General features: G+C 38.6%; 1 protein-coding gene across 5 annotated transcripts in view; it reads left to right on the top strand.

The window, feature by feature from the left end:
* Positions 1-19,256, top strand: part of ETV1 (ETS variant transcription factor 1) — a 67,035-nt gene that overhangs the window by 28,767 nt on the left and 19,012 nt on the right. For all 5 annotated transcript variants that reach the window (XM_059843993.1, XM_059844002.1, XM_059844012.1 and 2 more), the window contains 3 exons: positions 5,030-5,159; positions 7,189-7,377; positions 11,205-11,452. In XM_059843993.1, the coding sequence (XP_059699976.1) occupies positions 5,030-5,159; positions 7,189-7,377; positions 11,205-11,452 (567 nt within the window). The remainder of the gene's footprint in view (positions 1-5,029; positions 5,160-7,188; positions 7,378-11,204; positions 11,453-19,256) is intronic.

Here is a 19,256-nt window from a genome sequence, read left to right as displayed (position 1 = left end):
TGTAAACAAGAGAAATGGTTTAATGGCTCCATAAAAGGCACTCTGTGCTGATAGCTGAGATTAGACCCTTTAGTAATGGATTTTTGTGTGTTGGGGGAAGGGGAGGGCTTGGCAGAAGTAAATGTACTGGAAAAGAATCTTGGAGAGACTCTGATGTATCTGAAGTGCCTGCTGCATTGCTGTATGTATCGAGAGATAGATTTAAAGTGTGACAGTGTTGCCTTTATCAGTACAGGGGCCTTTCCTTCTTGCATTTGAAATTTTACCAAGTATTATCTTGGTTCACCTCAGTCAGTCTAGTACCTGGAGTTGCAGTGGTATCAGCTTAAGTTTTTTTTTTTAATGTCTTCTGTCTTTTCATCTTGCTGTTGAGTCAAGTCCCCTATATTCAAGTGTGTTCAAGAAATCTCTCAAAACTTACATTGCATATTAACAATTTTGCCTCAATTGATGATAAATATTAGTGAATTTATTTACAGAATTGTGTTTAGAGAAAGATTTGAGAGCATAAATTTGAAAAACAGCTCAGAAACAGCGCATTTAGGCCATGACTTACTCTTACTTTCTTCAAGTACTCAAAGTCCTCAAATATAATACATGTGAATATAGTATTACTTAGGAGACATCAGAGTTCACTATCAGGAGCAAGTGTGGTACAAAATCAACTGCTGTCAATTGATTTTATACCATATAGTAAATGTTCTTGACCCACAAGTGTGGATAGGACATCTTTGTCTCTTTGGTCAGCGTAGTAAGCATTAGCCAACATCACTGAATTACCAGTTATATTTTGTGGCTTTTTAAAGTGTGTTTGAAACCATTCTTCTTCAGAAATAAGATTTTATCATGTGTTCTGGGCAGGAATCTGAAGTTTGAAAGTTAAAACATTACTTTTTGTTCAAAGGAGAAACGACTTGCCATTTCATATAGCATATTCCTAATTTCTTCTTCATCTTGAATAATCATCACTTGAATTGAAAAATATTTTAAGCCATTGCTTAATGCAGTGCATTTCAGGGCATTCTCAAAGAAGTAGATTCAGTTCTGTCTGTACAGAGGTGGTACACTTCCTGTTTCTCAGGCTAGAAAGTGTACATATGAGACTCCTCTGAGACAAACCAGTTCCTCCTTTGACTTCAGAGTTCTCAGTAAAATTGTTCTTCATTTGAGTGATGTGGTTCATCATTCTTTGGGTGTTATTATGAACAAAATGTTCAGGGATTAGGCTGTTGACAGATAGCAAAGTAGAACAGCACTTCTGAAGGATGGACGGCAGGTTCCACCCCGTGTTTTTGCATGTTACATGTGAGCTTACTTTGTGGTGAAATCATTCGTGCTTTGTATAAAATCTAGGTCTGTACAGCAGCACATTATGTATAATATGCAAGCCCTTTTACTCTGCAGATATAAATAGACATATTTATGCACAGAGAATATGCATACAGTAATGTATTATACCTTCATCAATTTGCTACAAATGGCAGCAATCCTGCTTGCCTTATATCCATGTGTTGGCTTTGGAGATGCTCCAGACAGGGTCTGTGGGGCAAGGGTCTCTTTCTGATACCAATAAGCCTGACTTTGCGGGGTAGTTGAGATGAGGTGTTGAAGCCATCCATCTAAATACACGTTGTAGGGTTGTTTGCCTTCCAAGGTCGGAGGTAGTTATCTGTTAGTAATCACTCGGGATGAAATCTTGGCCCTTGGTCACTGTTCAATAAGATCATTATTCAGGCAGAGAGCCCCTTACTTTAATAGGGTTGAGACTCTTGTTCTGGGGTTAAGCAAAATGAATTTACCATCAGGAAGAAAGAAGTGGTAAGGAGCTGGTTGTTTAAAATGTCATTTTGTTAATATGAATGTGTTGGTAGCTGGTATGCTGCACTAAAATTAGATTGTATAAATAAGCAACCCTGCTCTCCTCAAGAGAAAGAGGATTGAGAACATAATCTAAAATCCAGTTTAGCAAAAGAGAGTATGTTTAAATTCTTTTTTAATAGGTGCACTATAGAATGAGTGTCACACTAAAATCAGAAGTGAGGGGCAGAGGGTTTCAGTGATGATATGAAAACTGCTTTGAATGTTTGAAATTGTATTATTAAAATAAGTCTGTCATCTTCAGCCACACTTAAGACATGTCCTGAAAGGGCAAGTAGCCTTCAAGAAAGCCCCCCAAAAAGTAGTAAGTATTTTTATCAGACTATCTTTTTTCCTTTCTACCTCTAAAAGTGGAGTTACAGATAAAGCTTAGCATGATGACTGTGTCAGGGGACTGCCCGAGGAAGGCTTTAAATTTTACAGCTACATTATCTTTCTGGCTGTAGTTAAGATAAAGATCTAATATAAAATCACTTTGGTCTGTAATGCTTTCTCTAAATGAAGTGAAGGTGTTAACCTACTTGATTTGATACACTTTACCCTAGCTTATAAAGCTGGTAGGAAGGTGAGGTAAACTTTAATTAAAACTACAGCACAGATGCCTTCTAGCAGTGTGCCCTGTACCTTGCTAGGACTGTACAGTAAGCAAAATAAAATGTACCTCACAGTTGAGGCAGCAGGCTGGAGCCGTGTTCAGTGAAAGTAATTTAATTAGTGTTGATCATGACTCCAGATGATGGTGATTTGATAAGGAATAATTTAGTACTTAACAGCCTTTTACATGCACCAACTCCATGTGGGAAGGTAAAGCAAATTGCACAAAATGAATGTGCTGCTTTCACTTGTGCCTGTGCCAGTGAGCTGGAAAACTGCCTGTTAGCAGACGTTCAGGCTCTCAGCGCTGTGATGAAATACCCAGCCAGTTCTCCGCACAGGGCTGGAGTGTGGGAGTCTCTGTACTCCCGTTATTTAAAAATAAATAAGGGAAGTAATTTTTCATAACAGATTAACTCCAAGGAAGTAGCAAAGTAAAAAAAAAAAAAAAAAAAAAAAAAAAAAAAAAATAAAATAGAGCAGCATGTGGCCTTTGTGCAAATATGTGATACTGGCTTTAAAAAGAGTCTTGTTGCAGTTGTGTTTTAATTTTTTTATTCAAGTTAAAGAGATTGCCTACCTTAGCTTTGGAGCCAGCATCCCAGAGTCGCAGGGCCCATCATATACATTAAATGTATATGCATGCATTATTTGACCAGACATACAAAGGAGAGTCAGCAGTAAAAGTTCACTTGAAGCATCCTGAAACAAACTACTGGATATCAGCCTGCTTTGTGATTGCTTTGGAAGGCTGACTGAGCTGCATTTTGCCATATTATTAAATCTGAGAATCACTTTTCAAGAAGTCTATGTGGTCTTCTTTTTAGTGCAACTTTTATTCAAGAGGAATTCTTTTCTTCTTGTGATGTTCAAATCTTCCATCTCTGTTTCCTAAGTTGTGCTGTGCATATGCATTTCTGTATGTTTTATTGTCTGCTTCTCCTTTCTAATCTTTCCACATAACTGATATTATCCACAAAATATAATAGTTGAATAGGAGTTTTCTGTTGATATTGTACTTGGGTTTTAACTCTTGTGAGTTTTGTGAAAATACATGTCAAAATAGAATAGTGTTATGTTGCAGATGACTCAACTGAAAGGCAGTAGTAGAATCTGTCATGTAATAGGGTACAAGAGGATCTATTTGTGAAAGAGTTCTCTGAACATTGCCTAACCATGAGAAAACCCATGGCAGAAGTCTGGAATCCAGACCTTACTCACAGATGCCAGAGTTTAGTGGTTCTGTTGCTCACTTCTTAGACAGCATTTCATTTATCTCCCCCCTGAACCCTGGCGTGTGTATGCAGATGCATTAGTATCAGAAAATATGTAGTCTGTAACAAATCTTCTTTCCCAAGTTCAGGTGCAAGAGAAGGGGTAAGATGCTACTTGATGGTATATAATGATAGCCTGACTTTTTGCTGGGATTCCCTAACAGGAACTGCTGCATGTATGGGGATTTTTATGGAGATCCAAGTGTCTATGTCAGGCTGGAATGTGATGCTCATACCATGGTGTTTTGGTGACAACATCAAAGTCATAAAATTATCTCTGAATTCTAGGCATCTTGGAATTCAAAAATGCATTAACAACCTAATTTCATTTAAAACCTGAAAGGTGTGTTTTCAAGCTGTTACATACCTGTCTTTTAGTTCTTTGTCCTCCTAGCCACTTACTTAGGTCTGTCAGCGTCAGGTGAACTTTGAATTTTCTTCTGCTTTAATTTTGGTTAAGATTGGATATGAAATAAGGAAAGTTGTCTGGCATAAACTAATTTGCTGGTTAACCTTGCCTTTACCTTTGGCCTTTCTCTTAGTACAGACCAACTTGTGCTTCTAATTAATGCTGCATTTCTGTCACACCCCCTCGGGTTTTTTTTTAGCTTTTAAAAAGTATGACTTTTTTTTTTTTGTTTGAGTCTATGTCACATCTACTACTGAATTTGGTCAGCCCAGGATTTTATCTTGTTTATTTTTAAGAAAAATTACTTAAACAATTTCTTCTGATTTTTTATGATGTTATTTATAATTAAAAGTGCATATAATCATCCAGTTTCAAAGGTTTGACTGTAAATTTTCATGCATTCTGTGGGACGAAAACATTACTGATCATATACTTGAGGCTGATATAGCTTAAATTTATTTTGGAGTCATTTGTCTGACACTCTTTGAAGTGGACTATTATTGCATTTATAGCTAAAAGCAACCTCTGATATTACTTAGAAACATTTGGTGCCTGGGAAGTATTTTGCCTCTGACAACATTTACAGTAGTTAAGCCAAATATAAGTGGGCTGTTATTTTCCTGCTAATGAGATGGGATGCTGGCCATCATTCTATTAAACAATAGAAGTGATAATAGCCAATGTGAAGGATCTCTGGTGTCTATTTTTCAGTTGACACTCAAAGAAATATTTGAAACATTTATTTCCTATATTGTTTTTATTATTACAATTGTTTAATTAATCATGTGTTTAATTAGCAGTGTCGAGCTTACTTGGGAAGGCTAATTGTTGATATTGTACTTGGGTTTTAATTGCATTCTCCTTCTCTTTCCAGTGGCTTTTCATGGTCTCCCTGTGAAAATCAAGAAGGAACCCCATAGCCCATGTTCGGAACTTGGCTCTGCTTGCAGTCAAGAGCAACCATTCAAGTTCAGTTATGGGGAAAAGTGCCTGTACAATGTCAGGTAAAGTAATTAGGAGCATATTTGCAGTGAGAACTGCTGGCTTAGATGAGGACTGACGAAAGAGTAATAAAACCATAATAGAGATCTTAGAAAAGTTACCTCTTCAGCAGATAACAGACTGATGAGATAATGCATTTAGCTGATGAACACTGATGGATTTGTTTACAGTTGTGTCAAACACTTACATAATAATTTTAAAGCAGTGTTTTTCATCAAAATGCACATCCTCCATTCCTCCTCCATGGGAGCTAGCCAGAGTTTAAAAACCCACGGTACAAGCATGAAATAGAAGAAAGGAGTATCGTGTTTTCTGTGAGCTGTGTTGAAAGTACTTTCAAAATGCATTATGTGCATTAGGAAAGAGAGATCTGTGTAACAGGCAAGGGATTGGCAGGTCTGAGCAACACATTAGGTATTTGACAAATTGTGCAGATGTTGTATGTGTATATTCCTGGGTGATTACCTTTTAAAACAGTGTTTCATTATTTGCATTCAAAAGCAAGTTGTCTTCTTTTATAGGCACAGATAATAAAAGCTTTATTTATTTGTGGGGGTGGAGGCATCCTGTCCTTCACTCAACGGCCCATCCCCTCCCTCTAGAAACTTCTACCAAGGGCGTCGAGTGATAGGTTCAGGCACCGGGACCCCTCCCTCGGGTGGGGTGGCCTCTATTGGTTCCCCTACCTGCCCGTTTCCCTGATCCCCACGCCCTCCTGTACCCCCATCTACAGGCGGGCAAACCCCTCCCTGGTTTACCCCCCTTTATCACACCCTGCAGACCACGTTCTGGGGTCTTCAGCTGTCTGGATTCCCTGTGTTAGGGATCTTGTTTGAGGTCCGGAATAAACCTGGACTTTGCCCCCAGCTGGAGTCCACTCTCCTTTTTCTACCGATGTTGTGCTAGTGTCTCATCTGAAAGGTGAAAGCCTTAGCCGCTCTCCCGACCTCCCGAGGAACAGGAGAGTGTCCCTCACTGCCTGCAGTGCCAGGGCAAGCCGGGGTGACTCCGAGCACACACTCGGAGAGGCACTGCCACAGGGCTTGATACCTCTTCATTCCTTATTGACTTTCTTTTCGTTGCATTTACATGCCACTCCTTCCTTTAGTGTCAGCAGTGAAGGATTTCTTATTGGCAGTTCAGTCTATTTTAGAATCTTTCATCTAGCTTTCATTCTCATCAATGCAGTATGAAAACTGTTAGCACTTAAAGCATTATAGCATTTAACTTTTTGGATATGAATGGGGGAAAAAAAAGGAAAAGACTGCCACTTTTGCCAGTTATAAGGAGTGATTTTGGTTTCAAAAATCAAATGAATCCATTGATGGATTTGATGAGTGCTAAGGGACCTGATGTAGAAAAGTATGCAAGCTTGTGCTTATTGTATTCCTAATGTCTGCATTTCTCCTGGTTAGAAATAGGGATGATCAAAGAGTTCTCAAGTCCTTTCCTGATGTGAGGCACCCTTGAAAATAGCATCTGTGTATTTGTAGGACCAGCAGTTTATTTTTGAGAGGGAGGGGGGTAAAAAAAACCTGTCGGGAGAGGCTGCTGACATCCTAGTATGGGTAGCTAAGCCAGCATACCATTGTTTTTCTGGGTCAGATCACTTCCCTCTGGCTGTATTGTTTTACTGTCTCACTTTGTGGTTTGTGCAAAAGAAAAAGAGCCTTGACAGGCACTGTCAGCTCTTTGTGCTCTAGTCCAGGTGCTTCTACTTTTATGTATTTTGTATACCTCCTGTTAGAATGTGACTGTAAGACTGAGTCCTTTAAAAATACATTTCTGTGTCTGAGAGAAGCAAATGCTGTACCGAATCACTTGCCTCTAACGTGACTTCTTCATTGCTCTTCTTAGTGTAAAGTTGAGAGTTCTTCTGCCCCAAACTGGTTCATAAGTTAACTATAATCAAAAGCTTCTAAATGGGGCACTTGTGGTGATTTTTTTCTGGATGTAGATGCTATGGTTTCGGTTTTTCTTCTTTCTTTGGAAAAAATAACCTATCTTGCTTTTCCCTTGCCTTACTAATAGTGCCTATGATCAGAAACCACAAGTGGGAATGAGGCCCTCCAACCCACCGACGCCATCCAGCACTCCCGTGTCACCGCTGCACCATGCCTCCCCAAACTCCGCTCAGACTCCTAAACCTGACCGCGTTTTCCCTACCCACCTCCCTCCATCCCAGTCCATTCAAGACAACAGCTTCCCTATGGATCACAGGTAAAACACAAAACATGGGAAGGACCCGTGCAGAAGGTGTTTCTGTTGTGGCTCTCATATAGGGTAGTACTGGCTTCCTGCCCACAACTCTTCCCTTTTAGGTTGGGGGATCGAAGTGGAAACCAGCAAGGTTCATAGCGTTAGAAATGTGTGTGTTTTTGAAAGGCTGGCACCCTGCTTGGTGCACTAGTGTATGAGTTCATATTGGCAGTGACAGACTTTAAATTACATGTTGGTTCTGACTTGTGAGGGTGATTACAGTATGCTGGATAATCTCATCTAGGCTTCCTTTCCCACGAAAGGCTGGACACGATGGTCTTTCAAGGTCCCTTCCAACCTGGGCTCTTCTATAGTTCTGTGATTCTGTGATTTACTTGAGGCTAGAAAGCCCTTCAAGGTGATGAAGTCACTTGCAAGCATGTTCTTAACTATAAATATCTGGCCTCTCACTAAGCAGTTCACCTATCTTAAGGGATAAGTGGCCATGTTACAGTGTTGCTGCTTCAGAATATTCTTTAGAAGAGTGGATCATTTTTCCAAGCCCTTTTGTAATGTAACGTTTCAAAAAAAGATGCCAACATAAACCGTGCTTAAATAACATTAGTCTGAGTAAAAGCCACAAGAGTTAGAGACTAGAATTAAAGCTTAAACTGTCCTTAAGTCACCCTGTTTTGTTTTGATATGTTAGAAATCCCCAGACAACTGTCTTAGCTCAGTTTTGCAACAGATGTGTCCAGTGGATTCCCCTGTTTTTTCAGTCCAAACCCTTGTTTGTGGAATTCTATTTACCCCAGCCTTTATTGCATAAATTTGTTTTTGTATGCTGAGTTTTGATTGCTCTTGAATTCCAATGATGTGTAAAGAGATATATGTTCAGAAACTTGTTTTACCTCTTAACCATTATCAAATTAAGAAAGACCTGGAAAGAAAAACAGTTGTTGGGAGTGTGATTTGCATGTTTCTGCTCTAATGAGGCCTGTTATCTCCAGGGATTTGTGCAGATCACTTTTGAAGGAGGTTGCTAATGTTAATATTGCTGTTTTATGCTCTGCTGAGACAGCTTTAAATACCACCAAGGTCCTCTACAAGCCCTTCTGGCCATCAAGAAACACTGAATTGGCCCCTTCACCTGTCATAGTCCCCATCTCCTCCCCAGCCATGGACTGTGGTCTAGCCACAGAGGCCCCCTGTGAAGCCAGGCAGTGCTTCAGGCAGTGGTTTAGATTACAGGATGGTGGATAAATGTGTTCCTGTACATACACCCGAGTCAAGCTGCCAGGAGACTGAAATTAGCTGAAGCTAAATGGCTGATGTGCAGAGAACAGTAGTAAGATTTTTCATATGAAAAAAAAATTTGTTATAAAGCTACTTGTAAAGAGAGCACTGAACCTGTATGTCAGCCCTAACTTCAGTATTTATAGACATTTGCATACATCCTAGTATTGCTTCTGTACCCACAACCCTTGCTCTGTACAAGCTTTGTAGGCTCTTTACATCATTACTGCTCCCTCCCTGTCTCTGATATCCATGTTCTTTAGGGCATTTTGCACTAATACTTCCCTTCTGTTATAGAACATCATGTGTTCTAGTAAAGTCCAAAATAGCTGACTCAAGGAAGGGAAAAAAAAATCATCTCATTTTCCCCCATTTTTAAAGAAAGATGGAATTGTAGTGGGAGATATTATTCCCTATTTTCTTATTTATTTTGAATCTTGTGTATAAAGCAAACTTGCACTTCATATTTTTGTGAAATTCAAATTTACATGATTTACAAGGTGAGGTACTACTACAATGAGTGTATTCAGAAAATGTAATTTAAACAAATGACCTGCCTATGTGAGTTCATATATGCATCTATAACTCAAGGCACAGTGTTTTTGGAACATGCGTGCATTGGTGGCATAGGATAGCGTTAGTATCTGGTACATACAGCCCATACATCTTCATACAGGGCATGAGTATATGAACGATAAGTGGTCCTAACAAGCACCAACAGGAAACAAATCCACTTGTATAAACAAATGGCTTGATTCCATACAAAGCTTCCAGTACAACAAGTATTATTAACTTCCTTTGAGGCTTTGTGAGTGAGCCTGTTTCTTATTTTATCTTCAAGTTGCAATTTTCTGATTCACTCCTTGACAGTTCTTAATGATAATTTCTGCTTCTTTTTTTGGCTAATGAAAAAAGGAAAAAAAGGAAATGAATGCAGTGCCAGTCAGCCTAACTGTTTCATAATACATTTGAGTTTCTAAGTTTATTTTCTGCAGGTGTAGGTGGAATTGCAAACCCCAAAGTTACAGCGCAGTACTCTTTCTACTGCAAAAATTATAGTATTTACAGCAGCATTGGAAAAATTCATTTTGTCTCCACTACTGCATGGTAATAGTTTCTATCTCTGTAGTTTCCACAGTATTTATAATTAAGCTATGATAGTAAATATTTGTCAGAACAAGTTACAGCACTATTATGACAGATGGTAATAATGTTTAAATTGTTGTAGAAACATGTACTACCTATAAGTTGATAGTCAAGGATTTTATTGCTTGTGCAATCAGACCCCTGCATTGTACTTCACTCACACAGTTTTCTCCAAAAGAAAGTCTTTTGCATGTGTGAACCAAAGCTGGTTCAGATCCAAAGTACAGGAACCTCAGGAATGGTTAGGTCTCCATTTTTTTTTTTAGTGTAACAGTAAGAAGCTTCCAAAAAAAGACATGTTACTTTTTTTTTTTTTAAGTGTCTTGTTTATAATCAGTGAGAACGGGATTATTAAGTAGTTTGTTGCAAGAACATTGCATTTGCTGTTGGTTAGCGTGGACACAATATTATCGCTGTGGTGATTCTACTGTGATAATCTGCAGGAGATAACTGGAAGATATCATGCAGTTCATCAGGGCCCAGTGAGAAAAAAGCGTCCTGGTGTTCTTCTGTATGATTCTGAACCTGCAGATGTCCAAGTAATTACATTCAGGCCTTTTAGTTCAGGTAGATAGGTTTTATGGAAGAAAAAACAAGCATAGGCTCTTGAGAGTAGCATTTCATGTAAAACAAGATAATCTGAAATTAAATTCTCTTCTTTTTTGCCTACTGAACAGCATTTGGGAATACCAAATGGCAGTGTGGCTTGTACAGATTACAACTTTAATGTAGAAATTACTAAGGGGAAAAGTTAAAGCAGGAGAGTAATTAATTGTCGTAGCAAAAATTTGTACCCTCTCCTTTTACTGGGTGCTGACATTCCCTTCCTGTTACATCTGGAGTGCAGTGCCGTCCTTGCCAGTCGATCTCTCATGACACTACCCCTGAGAGGACAGAACAGTGGACTTTTACCCTGGAATGTTTCCAAATGTTAGAGCAGACAATACTCTATAAAAAATGTGTTTATTGTGGTCAGAATGGTTTCTGTGTAACAGTAAAGATGGGTAAGAGTATATTAGAGTATGAGCAAGATGTTTCTAACATTTGTGAAAGAGCAGAGAACTCTAACTACGCCTCCTTCATGTCGCTGTGGTAGAATGTCTGTCTTTCTACTGATTTGAAGCTGGTGAATTTCCTGTTTGCCTCTTCTGTTGAGGGAAGATATTGAAAGCAAAGAGGATGTGGTGGGGACAGGACTTGGAGCTGGTATTAATAGGTGGGATTTTTGTTTCTTTGCTTGCCGCTGTTGTACAATGACTGATCCTGATGGGAGCACTTGGCATAATCGTCAGCAAAATGTTGGTTATTGAGAAAGCAATACAGCCACTAATAATGACTTCTGAAGATCTTTGGGAAATGGAACATAGCTGGAGTCCTTTACATGACCTCTCTAATTTGTGTTCTAGATTTCGCCGCCAGCTCTCTGAACCTTGCAATTCTTTCCCACCTTTGCCTGCAATGCCAAGGGAAGGACGTCCAATATATCAGCGCCAGATGTCTGAACCAAACATCCCTTTCCCGCCTCAAGGTTTTAAGCAGGAGTACCACGATCCAGTTTATGAACACAACGCTATGGTTGGCAGCACAGCCAGTCAAAATTTCCCCCCTCCTCTGATGATTAAACAGGAACCTAGGGATTTTGCATATGATTCAGGTAGGTGAGATTTTCCTTTAGCTCTGCACAGCAAAACAATATTTGACTCCAAGCCAGTGCTCTTGATGTTTTGATCGTATGAATTGAAACTTGCTCTTTTGACACTTATATCTCACAAATAATGTCTGAGACAGCTTACAAAGTATTACGATTGCTACATAATACAGTGTGACTCGTGCCACCACTTCTTGCTCTTTAAAGGGCTTCATTTTCTAGAAATCTCTATCCAGAAACATTAAAGAAGTCGAGGAAGAAAGTAATGAGTGCAAATTTGCTTTGTTAAGAGGGAACTTGTTCTGTACTGTCTCATCTTTGACCTCTGAATTTGTGTGCTCCATTTTATGAGTTCTTCCATTTGTGTGCCAGAAATAGAGAACTCTTTCTCCTCTTGCTTGCATTACTTTAAATCAGGAGTAACTCCACTGAAGTGGGGTTTATACAGCTATAAAACCGATGAGGGAGAAGAATCAGCCAAATTGGTGTCGGCTCCTCAGTTTGTGCATACTGCTGTGTTTTGTGGAGGTACATAATCTGAGATGCCAGGTTGCTGATGTAGAGAATACACTGTTGCTATTAATAATGTTTATTATGATTGTGCTTATAGGGCAACTGGAATGGAACCTTATTGCTCTACAGATAGTACAAAAGAAAGGAGCTGGTGGCAGAGTCTGCTCCCAGTAGCTTCTGATCAAAATAGAAAAGATAAGCAATAGGAAGGATAGAAAAATAAATCAAGGGAATAACACTGTAAATATTTGACAAAATTTCAAGTAATATTTATACTTGGGAAGTAATATTTATACTTGGGAAAAGAATGAGAAAATTAAGAAGTTAAAAAGAAATTTAGTAATGAGTACCAAGTTACAAGGCGAAGAAAGCTACAAAGAAGAAAGCTGGAAAGGTGGTATGAAAAGAAGCTGAGATTAAAACATGAGGAATGCTCTAGGTGGGGTTAAACAGTTGATTGGTATGGAGCCAAGATAACGCAATCAAAATGTTGTTCAGTTTTAGTGTAAGTGATTTCTGCAGCTCCTCTTCAGTGTCTGCCTCGGCCCTGCTTTGTGCATGCCACACTTGAAAGGGAGGGATTTCAGCGTGTCCCAGCTGTGCTTCTGGAAGAGGGTACATTGCTTTCATACACATCCATGCTGACTGGGGCAGGGGGAATGGATGGCTCTGTCTGACTTCAGTCTGGCTCCCCCTTCTTCTTGATGCTGCTGTACTCCCAGGGCTTTCCTTCTGGTTCAGTCTCTGGTTAGATACTTTTGCTGTTTATTTTCCAAAGGCTATATGACAGCTGAGTTGAAGGGTCCTTTGAAATTTTAGCTCATGAACGACTATCTTGCAATTTGATATACTGTAGAACAGTTTTTTTATTTTCTTTCTGTAGCTAACTTAACACTGTCTATTTGGTGGGGTATTTTGTGGTTTCATTAATGTAAAGTGCGTGTTGTAGAGTTGGTCTCAATGTTAGAATGGGGGAATTTGGAAAGTAGAGCTGCTTTTTCTTTCTTATTCTTAACAAGCAAAAAAACAATCGTTAGGAAAATTTGAGTTAGCCTTAACAGGGAGGGGACCAGGGGTGAAATATTTCTCCAGGCTGAAATATAAGGCAAGATGAAAGTGAAATGGAATTACAATGATCAGATCCAGAACTCAACCCATTCATTGATGAAGATTCTATGATCTGTGGCTTTGTGGAGTTATGTATCTCAGGTCCTAGAGCATATGGGAGAGACTGTGTAGTTCATGTGGCAGCGGATAATAAATGGGTTTGCAGCTTCAGGCACTGCCAGTCCCTTACAACCTCCACAAGCACCGTTATTCATCTTGCTAAATTAAAGGCCAAAAAAAGGCCCTTTTGTAAATATGCTTCTTATTTGGCTCAAAAGTAGGATCTCCTTATTTCATCTCCTTACTGTTACTTTAAATCTGGATTGGCTGCTAACATTCATCTTTCTTTGGAATATTCTGTATGGAAGAAAGCAGGAAATTTTATTCTGAAATGAAGATGTACAAACTTGTATCCAGTCCTGTCATGTCTATTTATTTTGTGCCAGCAAGAACAACATTCCACTTTATAATAATTATCTTCAAGCAAAATTGTTGCTTCTTTGTAGATGAATGATTAGTTTTTAAAAATGTAATAGCTGTGTAACCAGTGGTCATGAAAAATTAATCTGTTGGTATCAGGAAGTACTTTTATTGGCCTCAGAATCACTGCATTTAAGTTGACACATCTGTACACTCCATAAATTGCAGTCAACAACTGTGGTCTGTTGATATTTTGTCTTGTTACCATCTGTTCTCCAGAAACCATCATTTTCCATCCTTGCTAAGAGTACATTAAATAACCCCTTAGGAAACATAATGTATTTGTCACTGAATCATTGATTTCATTTTTCACCTATGGATGTTCAGGGAAAGAGGAATGCCAGAGTAAAAAGTCTTTTTTTTTCATTGCATTTTACTGCAGCTCAGATAAGAATATAGAAACATATTTAAAAAGTTCATTGTAATGCACTGAGATGTTCCTTTTGGGATGTTTTTGAAAGGGTCTCGTAAAAGTTCATTGCTTTTGTGCACTATTCTTTTATACTTTGTGGGAAGCTGATGAATGAAAAGCATTATTATAGAATGATTACAACTCTATTAAAACATGACATTAATTATGACATGGGAAATGGCAGATCAATTAGTTGTAATTGTAATTGCAGGTATGCAATTTCTACTGCAGAATAGAGATAATGGAGATGTTTGAGATAATGGAAAAAGAAAAATGTCAACAGAGTAGAGGCTCTTCCTTATCCATCCATGCTTCTAGAAGTCACAGTGTATCATATAGGTTCAATCAGACATTTTCTGTCATGGATTCCCCCCCTCCCTCCATCTCTGACAGATGTATTTAGTACTTGATGGTAAATCTAGCAACTTCAGTCACACAAGTGCAGCCAGGGACATACAGACCTTTGAGATTTTGCATAATTAAATAATATACTCCAAAAGGCTTCCCCAAGACCTTTGTTTACAAGGCCTAATAGTGGGTATTCCTGTACAGTTAGCACTTCTAGAATTCAGTAATGTATTCAGGTATTTAAACAAAAAAGCCAAACTTGATATAGCTTGTCTCTTCTGTGCTTTATATTTTTGAGCAGGACCTTCACAGTCTTAACCCTTCTTACATGATGTAGTGTATTTGCAAATATAGTAAGGTATGACTCTAGCTGTGTGTGTATCAATAAAAATTAAGTTTTAAACCAACATCTTAAATTATTAAATCTTATATTTGTTTTTGCCCAATTGCCCAATATCTGGTTTTGCCCAATTGAAATTGGTTATTTTGCAAAATTGAAAGAGTTATTTTGGTTGAGAAATTTTTATAACCATGTCTTTGGAAACTGAAATTTGTCACACAGTGGTAATGGAGATGAATAGAGGAGGAACTGTTGTTTGCACTACTTACTGATTGCCAGGAATTTTTCTGTTGAAATTTAGATAGATTCAGTACTTCCTGAATGCGTTACAGGCATTAGCAGGGCTGTTCTCACAGTTTCATTTCAGGGTAGCCTTCCAATTAATACGCTTGAACGGATCTTAGAAAATTTGGATTCTGTCCCTGTCCCTTCCGAGACACTAGTCACATCACTTAAAGAATGAACTCTCCAGACAGAATTATTAGCCTCCATGTCTTTCTTTCTGAGTTGCTCATCCATTTAATTCCTGAAGCCAAGCAAATACCTTGTGTTGGCAAGTGAGAATGGATGGACAACTGCCCCTCTGGTTAGAGAAATGAGTGGAGGCTGAGGGAAAAATCAGATGCATAAACCTCTTTGTTTTGGATACCCAGTTAGAACTGGGTGATTTTTAAAATGATATTATGTACTACATATGTTCACATCCTATTTCCTGGGGACTTTCTTTGTGTTTCTAGATGAACAATTATGGGAACGTCAGATAAGGGTCTCAGTATAAGCAGTATAAAAATACATAATACCAAAAAACTGACAGAAGCAATGTGGCTACTTTGAAAAGACCTTGTTGGAGCTGGAATGGCTTTACTGGTGCCTAAAGTTGACCATTCAGCAGTATTATCTTTTCTTGAACACTTCTGCCTCAGAACATAGACAACTTCCATCCCCTGTAACAAATGAAGCAGGGGCTCCACCTACTAAGCTGTTTGCAGCATGGCTCTCCTTCCCACAAAGAGTTTTGACCTGTGCTCTCAAGACAAGAGTGATGGAACAAAAGGCTGTATCATATTTGCAGCAAAGGATTTGTATAAAGTTCCTGCAGGAAGTTGTTAATTATGACACTTACTAGCCTCCTAAGTTTGTTCTTACAGGTATAGAATGTTGGTAGCATTCTGCCCTCCGTGTTGTAAATGTATTTACCTAATGACGGAAACAGAATAAAATGCAAGAGTCCTCTCAAATACCTGATGAGGTGTTTTTTGGAAAGCAAATCTGTGTGTATTAAGGTGGAAGAAGACTCCTAGTAGCCCTTTCTTCCCTAGGCGTCAGCCAATGTATTCTTAAATTTGGGAGTTTGCAGAATAGCGTAAGAGAAAGTGTTGAAGAGAAATTTCAAGGGGGGAAAAAAATTTTCTTCAGGTTATATTTATTTGCAGGTTGATTCCTTCCCCCCTCCCCCCCCCCCAAATTCATTTTTTAAACAGTTTGTTATTCTACTGTACTTCTGAAGCAAACTTTAGATATTTGGGGATGCTAATGTCAAGAGAAAAAGTCAATTGGAGGCAGTGCTGGTTTGCCTTTTCCAGGATATTCTCCAGTGCTGCATTAAATGCATTGACCAGTGCAGCATTTCAAGTGGCACAAGTCATGGTGCTTCCACTACCGTTTTTGATTATATTTTCTATCTAATTTTCGTACCGTGCTCTGAAAAGTTAAAGTTCTGTGTGATTGCTAAGTATTATTACTTCTATTTTTCCCCTGGGAGATTATTTCACAGACAAATAGACTTCACAGTTAAGAAATATTTCTTGATCATAAGACTAAATTTTTTCTTTGATTGGTTGCATTCCATTGCTCATAGCTACATCTCATAAAAAACAATTTATTGGTATTAATGTACCACCCCTAAATCACTGTAGATGGATTGTGTGTGTGCTCTGTCAGTGTGACTCGAGATTTTGTTGCTTCAAAAGTCTTCCAGCTGCTGAGTCTTTTCCTCAAATTCTCTCCAAGTTTCCTTTTTTCTTTTTTTCCCCCCTTTTTTTAATCAGGCTGTTTTGAACACATTTTTATAAAATGCTTTTTGAAACAGAACTGACTCCATCCTTTTCCTGGGTATGGTGCTTCAGCACACACATCTCAAAACTGCATCCCCTTATGGCCTTAAAGAAATTCTTATACACAAAAGTACAATTGTTCTCAATGAAAATCCAGATGGCATAAAGGCAGGAGGGGAGAAGGGACCGGGTTTTGCTCTTGAGTTAGGAAGTTTAAGAACTCTCCCCACCTCAATTTTGGTTTTGCAGTGTTCCCTGTGGTTTAAAATATTTCATCCCTGTGTTTTTGGGAACTTGTCTTTGCTGTGTTGCTTCATTGAATGAGTATGAAATTTGTTCAATAGTTAAGCTGCACTGGACTTTGTACTTGCTTTTAAAACACAAATCTGCTGTTGGACTGTATGGCGGCAGAACATAAGAGCATCTGACAGGGAAACTTGGGAAACCTGGACTTCAGAAGATTGCTGTGAAGGGCAGAAATTTAACTTTTCACTTGCTGTCAATCTAGCTGATTTCCTCTATTCACTATTTCTGTCTGAAATAAATCTGTAGTTAGAAATGATTTCATTTTGCAATGTTATCTTTGTGAACAAAGGAAAGCCTGAATACCAAGTTAATGTGAGTATATAGGCAGGAGACCATATATGTATTTTTGTTTTCGAGGCAGACAATACGATCTGAAAAATTGTCCTGCAGTCCCTGTTTTTCAAAGAAATGGATAAATATCCTCTAAATCTACAGTTACAGTAAGTGGCACTGGCTAATGATTTGATTTGAGGATTGAGAGCGCAGTCTGGATTTACTCTTTGTGCATTAAGGCAGGTCAAATGGACACAGGCTGCATTTTAAATCAGTAATGGAAGGCTGAAGCCTGCCTTAAACCAATCATATCAGCCTTGCTCAAGACCAATTGATCCCGAGAGACTGAGCCCTGTGAGCATAGCTTTTATATGAATGGACTCTGTGCAGCCTGAAGTTTCATTCATAAAATGGATGCTGAAGGGAAAAAAAAAAAAAAGCCAACCCACACACGCCAAACCCTGGAATGTCCATTTATGCAGAGCTGAAGGGTGTAGTGTTCCCTCAGCTGCTGCTTTTGCCAGTTGCCTTAAAGTAATGATTAATGCTGCTTGGCCCTGCCTGCCTGCAACCTGACACCATTTATGGCCTTGGTGTGTTTCTAATGTATAGTGAATGAGAAGGCTACATTCTCAAATCAGAAACATAAACAGGAACTGGTTGGTCTGAATTCCATTCAAATATGTCACTTCAGCCGTGCAGTGTTTGTCCAACTTCGATTTTACAGGCAGGGAATGGGGCGGGGGAGAAAAAGCAACACAGACATTTTTGCAGTAAGATTACCAACAAAAGGAGCGAGGAAGAGAGAAAGTACTGCTGTCTTTTGTTGAATTCAAAGGAGAGCAAAGTTTAAGACACATTTTACAGTAACTAAGGTTAATAAAAGCAAATACGTGATTTTAAAGTATGCTCAAAAGATCAGCTCCATGTGGAATTTCAATTCAGAGCTGAATGTATGAGCCTTTGTTTTCCTGTTCTGCTGTACAAAAAGTTACACATAGCCTAGACAGGCTGTTGACATCTGGTCTCACAAAATGCATTGGATGTTGTCATAGATCTAAAATCCAAAGTTGTGGAAAGGAAGATGTTTGCTTAAGGTTTTTTCTGTATCTGTGTGATATTTCCACTTAGACATGAGCCGGTGAGACCAAACCTAATTCTCTGACAAGTTTTTGTGAAATGAGGTGTAAGAAATTAAACTTTAACAATTTTAATCAGCTATTTTTAGAAGGAAGTGTATGTGTATCTATGAGTGCACATTCTTGTAAGTTCGGGTTTTTTTCCTAGATTGCTGGCACAAAGGCTGGTGACAGAGAAAATGAATAAAACCTCCCATTCTGAATGTTTCTAAATTGCATAATGATTTAGGAAAAGATTGCTTAATATTTAAATTGATTTCTAGAGAATTTTTATTTGTTTTCACCCATGAAATTTCAGTGCACCTACATTTTTTCATGCTGAATCTGCTACTGAAATAAACAATGCTGACTTTTGTATTGCTGGGACTTTACCAATTTGTAGGACTCTGTTCATTACATAGCTTGTGAGGGGATAAAGCTTTTAAAGGTTGGTTAAACTAAAACTTGATCTACCAGCATTTGAGTGGTGGGTCAATTGCTCAAGCAATTCTTGTATAATTCTTGTAATTAGTTCCAGTATTTTTACCTGAATATCTCATTTGGGGGAGATATGAGTTTGAATCTAAATGTGTTCTGCAGGTTTAAAAATCCAAAATAATACTTTATTACTTCTCCCTGCAAAACACAAATCATGCCTTTTTCTTAGTGACTCCTGATGCTACCTGAGCGATTTGTTGCGATCTTGTTTGAAGAACTGCCATTCTTACCTAAAAAGATCCTTTTTTCTGGTGATTTCACTATTATCTTCACCCTTGAGCTGGTCAGAACTTCTCAATGATGTTGTACACAGCTGCTTTCCACCAGGAGGCTGAATGTGTTTCAGTGGTGGATGAAGTGC

The sequence above is a fragment of the Haemorhous mexicanus genome, chromosome 1 (genome assembly GCF_027477595.1).
Source record: "Haemorhous mexicanus isolate bHaeMex1 chromosome 1, bHaeMex1.pri, whole genome shotgun sequence".
Lineage (NCBI taxonomy): Eukaryota > Metazoa > Chordata > Aves > Passeriformes > Fringillidae > Haemorhous > Haemorhous mexicanus.
The sequence above is the reverse complement of the archived record's forward strand: the minus strand, read 5'-3'. Positions and strand labels throughout refer to the sequence as shown.